Source organism: Solanum stenotomum, chromosome 1 (assembly GCF_019186545.1).
Source record: "Solanum stenotomum isolate F172 chromosome 1, ASM1918654v1, whole genome shotgun sequence".
NCBI classification, from domain to species: domain Eukaryota; kingdom Viridiplantae; phylum Streptophyta; class Magnoliopsida; order Solanales; family Solanaceae; genus Solanum; species Solanum stenotomum.
The window spans coordinates 55,831,070-55,842,373 of record NC_064282.1 but is presented as its reverse complement, the minus strand read 5'-3'; the positions used below and the strand labels follow the sequence as shown (position 1 = coordinate 55,842,373).

General features: G+C 35.8%; 1 protein-coding gene across 1 annotated transcript; it reads right to left on the bottom strand.

The window, feature by feature from the left end:
• Positions 1-7,933: 7,933 nt before the first annotated feature.
• Positions 7,934-8,554, bottom strand: LOC125854501 (secreted RxLR effector protein 161-like). The gene has a single exon (XM_049534078.1). The coding sequence runs from the start codon at positions 8,552-8,554 to the stop codon at positions 7,934-7,936; it is 621 nt and encodes a 206-aa protein (XP_049390035.1).
• Between the last annotated feature and the right edge of the window lie 2,750 nt (positions 8,555-11,304).

Below are 11,304 nucleotides of genomic sequence, written 5' to 3'. Positions count from 1 at the left end.
ACTCCAAATCACTATCCGAGCTCACCAACACGTTGCCCTCGAAAAATCTCACAACTTAGCCTTTTGGATCACCCAAATCGGTTGAGAGATGAGAGAGAGATGAGAGTTTGAAGTTTGGGAAATGTGGCTGATTTTCTGCAATTTATTGCAAAAAAATCTGCAACATTTCCAAAACTTTAAATTCCGACGGGGTGCTTCGATCTCGTTCGGAACCCCGTGCACGCAAACGAGATATGCAACCATACCAAATTCGATATTTCAGACTCAACGGCGCAGTCGAAATTTCCATCAGAGGTCATTTCGATAAAAAGTGGGTCCCACTTCCAAAAGCCCTTTTAAGTCAAAACCCACAAAAGGGCTCGAAAAGATATCGAAAACCTCCAGACACAAAAGAAGGGTCAATCTAGACCAAACTCGACATTTTGGAGCTAACCACGCTGACGGAATTCTCATCCGAGCGCGTTTACTCAGAATGTTGACCAAAGTCAAACTTAGGCTTAAACTTAAAGTTAAAACGTCTAATCGCACTGACTCACACTGAAAATCTCGGGGGTCAGGTCAACCATTCTACTAGCCTAAAATGACCCTTCCGGAGCTGATGGAATCGTCAGAATTGGATTCCGATATCATTTTCTTGAACTTTTGATCGAAAATGATCGTTCAAGGTTCATAAGCTCCAAAACACAAAAACTCGCACCAAGACAAAATGAACGACCAGGTGACCGAACTGTCAGTCCCAACAAGTCATAAATGACTTGGGGTCGCTATAGGAACGCTTTAAACGACACACAGAAGGCAAGAAACAGAAATGACCATGAGGGTCATTACACATGTCAGTCCATGTGTTAGTTTGGGATTACTTATAACTCTAAGCACCGTATTACGACTAGGGGTAGTCTCGGGTCATAACAGATGGCCTCCCGACAGCTCCATCCAGGTGGAGCATGTTAGGACGCGCATCTATTATCCGTGTATGAATGTTAGAGAGAAGATATTTTTTAATTAATCCTTCTAGCCACAATGGTTTGTCGCCTGAACGTGTTTTACTACTTGTCTTTGTGCAGAACACCTATCCGATGTGTGAGTGAAGTTGGTTCTCACAAAGGTATTCGTCATTCATCAAAACACAAAAATATACAAGGATGGTAATCTAAGCATAGACGTTTCAGCCTAGAGATTTTTATGTAATATAGTATGATTTATTACGAAGTTTAAAAGATATAATAAGATTTTTGCTATGTTTTCAAAACTACATTTACACGAGTGTTATTTGCATGAAACTGGAAAGGCTGGCATTAGGGGAACTGTAAAAGATAATCAGGGACTAGGGAGACTTGATCATGGCTTTCTCCATTTCTGTCAACTGTAATAATAGTAACATGGCTGAGTCTTTGATAGCTTAGTTTGGTGTAAAATGGTGCTATCAATATGGGTACGCTGATTCTTGAGCTTGATTCAATGATCATAGCCAAGATGCTAATCAACAACTCGGGCACAAATCTGAAGCTAAAATAAGTTACTAATATTATTAACATCATCAAGAACAGAGTTGGAATTCAAGCGAGCCATTGTTTTAGAGAAGGGAACCAACTTGCGGACTCATTCAGGACTTCGCTCATCTTCCTAGACATGTTAGAGGCTTTTTCTTTTGGATGAATGGAAATTACCTAGCTTTAGGATCAAATTTTACAAAGCTAATTTCTTTGTAAGCTAGTGTATTTGCTTTTTTTGCGTAACCAGAAGGCACTATATTGTTTTGTAAGCCTTCTGGTGATTACTTCACATTTGGCTTTTGTGTTGTATTGAGGTCAGATAGAGCCCTCCTCTGCTCCTTGGTTTTTTGCTAATACAATACGATCTAGATATAATCTGGATAATTTATTAAAAATGTCATATAAATTAGTAATATGTTTATGCATGTAATTAGTATTTATGTGTACCTTATATATAAGGTTATAGAGTTATGGAGATACAGATACAAGAAGTGCTTTTATTACATTGAGAATACAACACATATGTACATATAATCGTGGTTTTGCTACAAAATTATACCAAGAGTAAAACCAGGACCTCAATCATCATTAATGAAATTATATACTGTGGAATTAATAAGATAAAAAAAATTTACGAATCTTTTGGTTCAAAGAAATTGGAGGATATCTTTGGAAAAATCCACCATGAATATTATTCTCTTACTTAATTATATGGAATTCCAAGATAACCTTCTCATCTCTTATCCACTATACCGTGTCTTGGGTGTGGGTGGATATACCCAGACGTAGAAGTAGGGTTGTTCACCATTTGGTGAAAAATCAAATCAAAATGATTTAAATAAAATGACATTTTGTATGATTTAATTCAAATTTTAAATTTTAAAAATAGATAATATATTTGATTTGACTTGATTTTAATAGTCTACTTATTTTATACCTATGGTAAAACCCATATTTCTTAAAAATATATGCCAAAGATAAAACACTATTGAGCTATTGTTACACCCCAATTTCCGGATGTGATGGCACGTGTCCATTTCCCACCGGACACGTCAGCCTAACCCAACCACAACGATAGAGAAGTAGAAATACAAGAATAAAAGATAATAAATAAGCGGAAGACTTTAATTAAGACTCAACACTACCCAGAATTTGGTTGTCACATGTACAAATCTCTAAATACAGAATTCAAATAAAAATATACAAGTCTCAGAGTATAGTTCTCGAATAGAACAAAACTGAAAGTAAAGATAACTCAAGGGCACGTCTGGAATGAACCGCTACCTCTCGAGTATGTCCCGAAGCTCAATCTGCTAAAGAAACTACTAAGCCGAATCTGAGAGAGATCTGTCAACCTACACAATTGTGTAGAAGTAAGGGTGAGTACCGAAAACCACAGGTACTAAGCAACTAGCAGCTACAAACAACTCCTTTCAATCCCAACCGAACCACTGAAACTTCAATCTAACAGCAAACCAACCAACCTATACTAAGCAGATCATATTCAACAGCCAGAACCAACAGTATATCCTCATCAACCTCAGATCAACAAATAAGAGCAAGTAGATCAAATTCCACATAAGAGGGGTAAACCGATACAATCCATACATCTCAGACAAAGATAAGGCATATGCGATGCAAAATGCAATAATGATGTCATGTAGTCGTGATGCATGTATGTCCTACGATACACATCTGTTGACGTAATCAGTCCAAGCTGAATACTCAAATCAGAACCCATGGGGGCCACACATGGACCATGTATCACCGCCGGATCCAGATCCCATCGGCATCCAAATCGCTAGTCGGAGCTAGTCTCAACTGTGTCTCATATCCATCCATCCTCATATCAGTGTCTCAGAACTCATGCAAAAAATAGTTCACACATGGGATGAATAATGAATATGCACATGTCATCAATCACAATCATATCACGATCACATCATAGTATTACACATCATCTGTCTCAATCACAACCATATCACGACCACATCATAGTATTACACATCACCTGTCTCAATCACAACCACATCATAGTATTACACATCACCTGTCTCAATCACAACCATATCACGACCACATCATAGTATTACATATCATCTGTCTCAACATCAATGTCAATATCAATCATAGCTTACTCATGCTCTTCTATCCCCTCAATATCAGTTATCACATGACTTATTCAACAAATTCAAGTCACATATAACACATTTACAACATTCTCAATCAACAAATAAAACCCATCTTCAATCCCCATTACTCCCCAACACAATTAGGAAAGTAGTCATGCGTAGTCTAAGAGTTTTACAAAGTTTGGAAGTCACTTGCCCTAAAACGAACTCCAAAAGTTACTTGACTTGAGCCTTCCCTTTCCGAGTATAATCCGAATCACGATAATCTATTCAAACAATTATTCACAATCACAATTCGAGTCCAATGACACCAAAATCAAGAAATTTAGGGAAAAAGGACAAAACGGTCCAAAAGTCTCATACCGAAAAACGATACCCAAATCTGGAAATTTTTTATGTAAAATGATCCTTAAAGTATTTGGAAGCTAATGGTGAAAACCAATTTGAAAACGGAATTGAAATCAATTCACAAACTCAATTTGAAGGAAAATTCACGTTCTTGAAGAAGCCTAAAATAATCGGATCCGAAACCCCGACTCGAAAATGAAATATCTCTTGAAAAACATCTTACCCATGCTTAGATAAGTTCAAATATGAAATTTCATCAAAAATGGAGTTAAGATCGACCTTGAAATTCTCAATTTATCAAACTTTAACTTTACCGGAAAAGTCCAAATTGTACGCGGTTAATATGATGAAAATAATCGATGAATCAATAATTTTATGTTAAAATCAGTTTACCCATAACATAAGGATCGTAAATATACCTTTTTCATCAAAAAGGGAGACCAAATCGATAAAACCTCAATTTTTCCCAAGAGATTTACGGATAAGAAAAAAACAAGATAAAGAAATTATGAGAAAATGTCGAATTGAAGATTGAATACTAACCCTCATATTAATTCAAGAAGAAATCCGTAAGAATCACTCCATTCCGATCTCTAGAACTCCCGATATGCTCAAAATACCAAATGAGCACAGTCTGAGATTTTTATAACAGTACATGGCTGTTATGCACCAGAAAACAGCAGTTAATCTTTCACTAAAAATGCCGTAATTTCCTCATACGATAGTGAAATGACCCGATTCTTTTTTGTAAATGTCTTAAATAATGATACGGACCTGCTCGTTCAATCGGAGCTCAATTTCATGCTCGTTTGCCCAGTCAAATATCATTTCTACTCGGTAAATAATTATTTCTTATTTGCGATAAAAGTCCAATCTCGATTTAGCGAAAATACACCAAAATTTGCAGATAAGTCCTATAATTCATGCTCAAAATTTCAGAACCTTTGGAAAAAAATTTCGACCTTTAAAACTAATAATGAACCCTTTAGTTGCCATAATTTGCTGAAATAGTGTCAAAGCATCCAAGAAGCTTAAAAACTCACCCAAAACTCATTTGGCACTTCCCGAACACAAACCAAATATGCTACTATCTTAAAAATGACATTTCGGACTCAATGAAATTGTCGGAATTTGAATTCGAGGTCTCCTTGACCCGGTATCCGATAAGGCGTCAAGAAACTAACTTTAGGCTCAAAAACTCGAAACGCACTCGGGGCCTCTAAAAATTCAACCAAGACTCATTCTAGACTTAGAATCACCCCCGAATCTAACGGTGCCCTCGGAATTCCATTTCGAGCATCGGAACCTCGTTTGTTGACCAAAGTCAACTCTTGATCAAAATTTCACAATTTTAGCAATTTAGGACCTCAAATCTTCATTTTAACTCCAAATTCGACTCCGTAAATTCTCGTATACCCGTTTCGACATTCTAAAACTGCTGGAATCGACGGAAATCCGATTTGAGTCTCGAAACTCCAAATGACTCGAAATAGCACTTTTAACCAAACTTTAACTCTTAAAAACTCAACTTTCCAAAAACTCAACTTTTCATCAATTTTCCTCCAAACTAACTTCGAAAATACAACAATTAGGACTCGGGGCAACTATCGGGAGGGGTAAAATGGTCATTTTATGAAAATTTCCAAAAATGACCTTTAGGGTCATTACAGCTATTGTTTTCTAATCTTCATTTCTCTTGGTGGTTACCTTTATTTCATATTGAAAAAATTGGTGCTTTCAATTGATCTGTTGCTTGAGGATATATCTTAGATGGTCTATGTATTAATTAGATTTGGGTTGCATAGCTTTAAACAATAGTTGTATGACTTGCTGTGAACTTTATAGTGGTTTGTTGGTTAATACTAATTTTGAAGTAGTTAATAATTATCTCATGTTTTTATTGCTTTACTATTATCAATTTATCATTAACTAAGCATAAATCGAATCAAATCGACAAGAACAAAATCATTGAATTTTTATTTTATTTAGTTTTAGAAATTTAAAAATTGATTAAAATTGATTAGATTATAATTAAAACTCGATCCAACCCAAATCAGGAACACCCTTATGTAGAAGTAGTAGTAAATGAGTCATATCAAAGGAAAAATGTAAATATTTTTTTTCACCTAAGAGATTGCCCTTAATTTCTTTAGTCTAGTTCCATACTTAATTGTTGCAATAGTACCTTTTAAGGAAAGAACCCCATCAAGGGTGGGAGTTGGGTATCTCCTAATATATATAATAATATCAGTAAAAATATATAATCGGAACGTTGGATTTTCATCCAAACCTCCTTAAGTAATAATGAAGGATTTAAACTCGGAGATTTATGCGGAATCCTACATACCTTCTTGTTATAGGATCAAGTGCTATCACCACCAATATTAGCCTAAGCGGTTTCTTACAAGATCACTATAGAGTCTTGTATTATTTTTTTACAACAACTACATTCTTTATCTAAGGAACTCGATGACCCCAAGTCCTCCCTTTTATAGGACAAGGTTAGGACTTGTAACTCTTATTCATTCAAGAGTTACATCACCCCTTATCCTATAACTCCCACTCCATTCAAGAATACATAACTCTTCTTCTTTTACTATAGGGAGTTATTAGTGGAGTTGTAACTTACTTCATGAATGAAGCAAGTTACTAGTCAACCCATCAATGTGTGTATCTATTTCCAACATCTCCCACTCACACATGATGGGATGAAACACATAGGGCTTTAATTTGAAAAGTAAATTTCTTTAGACATTCATACCGAGTGTATTGTCGTGACCGTTCATACACTAAGTTTGGGAGCTCTTACACTAGAAATCTTTTTTCTAGATCAGCATAAGAGACTACCACCCTTTTATGATCATTTATGATATATTATCATGTCATATAAAGTGCCTTAGATGCCCCAGACATGTCTATATACACATATGGCTTCTTTTAACCCTCTTTCCATTTTCAATTTTCATATGTCTTGTGTCCACACTTATGATGCTAACTAAAATAGGTTTCATAATGGACCGGTCTCAGACACAAGCACATTGTGTATATATTTGACATGATCTTCCTTTCGCCCACATATCACTAAGATCAGGATTAATTGCTTTCCTAGCATTATTCCTTCAGGTCACATTTTCATAACCTTTAGATTCATACTAAAGTAGCATACACTAACCCATCACCTCATGATATTGTCAAAGTCATAAGGGCACTAGTGAAAAAAAAAATTTCATGGTCTCACATAAAAGTGAAGTAAGGTGTATTCACTTACCTTTCAATTTGCGGTAATGAAGCACATGCAGTATGAAATGCATGTTACAATTAGCCTCTGATTCCATCAGAGTGTATGTCAATTTTCATTTCTTCACACTGTACAAATCTTGGTCCAAGTAAATCATTTACTTGACTTGAGTTCTACCACTCAATTGTACTTTTGGAGGAGATCTCACATCTGGCAACAAGTATTATGGGTAGTGGGAATCCATAATTTCTATCCTTTTTGACATTTCTCTTAGATCTCATCCTAGTCTTTTACTAGGGCGACTTTAAATAATATGTTCTTAATCGAAGGTGTCACATATATTATCTATCCTTTTTTAGCATTAAGAAACACAGATGTCTCATCTTGGCTCGCTTTCCATAAACGCCCAAGGCAGTTTCTCATGTGAGGAAGCCAATCTTATCAACTTGTACGACATACTCTAATATTGTCAACGTGCTAATCAATAATAATGTATGAAATAGCCATAAAAAAACATCAAAAAGATATCCATACATTATGATCAAGATGTTCAAATAAGGAAATATATCATTTTAGATCCCACGCAAGCCTAGAGATTTCACATGTTTAACAAAAGCATCTCTAGGTATTAGCTTTGTTAAGGGATCCGCTACCATCTTGTGTGTAGAAATGTAATGTAAAGCGATTTTCTTACGTGCTATGATATCTTTTACAAAATTATACTATGTATCTATGTGCTTAGTCTTACTATGATACTTAGGGCCTTTAGTGTATGTCATTGCTGCTTGGCTATCACAAAAAATTTGCACTGCATCTATTGGCTTGGCAATGATCCCTAAGTGCTCCATGAACCTTTTTAGCCATACAACTTCTTGTATTGATGTATAGCATGCAATGAACTCTGCTTCCATAGTTGATAAAGTTATACATGTTTGTTTCTTGCTACTCCATGAAATAGTACCATTGTTAAGCAAAAAAACATAACCAGAAGTGGACTTTCTTTCATCTAAGTCTCCACCCCAGTCAGCATCAGAGTAGCCCACCAACTGTAAGTCACTTCCTTGATAACATAATTTGTAATCAACAGTGCCCCTTAAGTATCTTAAAATTCTCTTAACAACTTTCCAATGTGTTTGTCCTGGATTAGATTGATAACGACTAACAAGACCACTGCATAACAAATATCGGGACGTGTACAACATTGCATACATTAAACTCCCAATTGCACTTGAATATGGGACCCTCTTCATGGCGTCTTTTTCACTTTGAGTTTTGGGACATGTTTCAAGGCTTAAATTTTCACCTTTAGCTACAGGGGTGTCTATTGATATACAGTCTCTCATCCTGAATCGTTCAAGAATTCTTTCAATGTATGATTCTTGTGATAAAGTTATTAAATTCTTATAGCGATCTCTATGAATTTTAACTCCAAGGATGAATTATGCTTCTCCCATGTCCTTCATTTCAAAATTTAGGGACAACCAACTTTTTATAGCCTTTACAAAAGTAAGACTATTTCCAGTTAATAGTATGTCATCCACATAAAGGGACAATATCACAAAATCAGTTTCAGACCGCTTCATATACACACAATGGTCTTCATCGATCATATTAAAGTCATAAGACGTAATAGAGCGATGAAATCTTAAGTACCATTGTCTAGATGATTGTTTAAGTCCATAAATAGACCTTTTGAGCTTGCAAACTTTGCGCTTTTGATCATTTTGGATAAAACCTAATGGTTGTTCCATATAAATTTATTCATCTAGTTCCCCATTGAGAAATGCAGTCTTTACATCCATTTGATGTAACTCCAAGTTCATACTTGCAACTATAGCTAGAATCAGTCTAATAGAGCTAAATCTCACAACGAGAGAGAAAGTATTTTCATAATCAATGTCCTCTTGTTGTGTGTACCCCTTAGCTTTGTAGCGTTCAATTACACCATCCACCTTTCTTTTAATTTTGAGAACCCATTTATTCCCAATTGTCTTTCGACTTGGCGAAAGATCAACCAAATCCCAAACATAATTTGTCCTCATGGACTCCATTTCCTCTTTCATTGCTTCTATCCACTTACCCTTAGTAGGGACTGAATTAGGCTCTTCATCATCTTGCGGAGTAACTATTAATGCTTCCCCTTCGATATAAAATCGACATCGGGGAATAGTTCCTCGTGTACTCTTCTGCACATGTGTCGCTTGTGGAATATTCTCTAAATGAGTAATTCTCCCACTTGGATCAGCAAGAGAAGGTACAATTTCTTGTTCCTCACTTCTTTGATCTTGAAGATTTTCTTGATGATCCACAACTTCATAAAATGACAAAGTTCTATCAATATCACCCTTACTAGGAAATTCAGTCTCTAAAAATGTGGCATCTCGTGACACAAGCTTTGTTGTACTTCCATCTTCATTTTCTCCTATGAAGATATAGCCCTTTGATTGCTTTGAATAGCCAATGAAGATGCATTTATTGTCCCTAGGGCCTAACTTCCCATATTTATGAGAAGAATCATGCACGTATGAGGTAGACCCCAAGGTCGCAATATATTTAAGTCAAGTTATCTACCCATCCATAATTCATAGGGTGTGGAAGCAATGGACTTATAGGGCACATGGTTAAGCACAAAAGCTGCAAACATCAATGCGTCTCCCCAAAAGGAAATTGGCAAGCTAGCCTGTGTCATCATAGACCTAACCATTTCAAGCAAAGTTTTATTTCTTCGCTCAGCTAATCCATTTTGTTGAGAAGTGTATGTAATTGTTAATTGTCTTACAATTCCTTTTTCATCACATAGATCCTTAAATTGATCTGATAGATACTTACGCCCACGATCAGTTCTTAAAGCTTTTATTCTTAAGTTTAATTGATTCTCCACCAAATTCATAAATTGTCTAAACCATTCCAATGCTTTTGACTTATGGGAGATCAAATAAACATGACATTGACGAGTATAATCATCTATAAATGTGATGAAATATGAGGCTCTATGCCTCTCCCTCACACTCATAGGACCACATATATCTGAATGGATGAGTTGCAATGGAAACTCAGCTCTAGTTCCCTTTTCAAATGGTTTTCTAATCGTTTTTCCTGCTAGACAATGTTCACGTATTGACATTTCAATTTTAGTTAAGGACCCCAACAATCCTTCTTTTGCCAATCTATTCATTCTTTCAAGACCTATATGTCCAAGTCTAGCATGCCAAATATTTATATCTAAAATTGGAGTTGTTGTTAAAGCAAAACAATCATGATTATTAGATATATAATTAAAATCACAAATTGTGTCCAACACAATAAAACCATCAAAAAGGTAACTAGAACCATAATATTCAGTGCCATAAATAATGTCAGCAGAATTATTGTGAAAATTCACACTGAAATTTAATTTAAGAAGAGAAACAACTGAAACTAAATTCCGCTGAGTGTCTGGAACATATAAGACATCATGTAGGAGAAGGATTCGTCCACCTTGCAACTCTAGTTTGCATGTTCTGATCCCTTTCACTTCAATTGATGCATTGTTTCCTACATAAAGCCATCTGCTCCTGGAAGGCAGTTGGCGGTACTCAAGAAATGATGCTCTGTTCTAGCTATGTGGTATGTGGCTCCTGAGTCAACAGTCCACAAAGTATTAGCATCTACCATTAATGCAGTACTAGAGACATAAGCAAAATGTGGAGTTTTAGTGCATGATTTTACCTTATTCTGCTCTGGGCAATTCCGCGCAAAATGACCCATCTTGTGACAAGAATAACACTCCACTTTGGCCATATCAATCTTCTTAGCACCATGTTTTCCTCTCTTCTTAAATTGAGATTTATCCTTCTGATTTGACTTGTCAGATCCCTTTTTCTTCCATGCTTTCTTGTTCTTGTTCTTTTGCTTAGGATTAGAAGTCCCAGCAGATTCAGCTAGAAAATCTTGATCAATTGCTTTAGAAGTATCACGACGCTCATCTTCAAGAACAAGATGGTGCTCAATGTCTTCAAAAGACTTGATGCTTTCATTATGGATCATATGAATTTTCATATATTCCCAACTAGCAAGAAGAGATCTTATAACAGCTTGCACTTGTTGTTCATCA

What these genes read in the sequence shown, in the direction of transcription:
- LOC125854501 (XM_049534078.1), bottom strand. Translation starts at nt 8,554, where the DNA reads ATGAGAGACTGTATATCAATAGACACCCCTGTAGCTAAAGGTGAAAAT.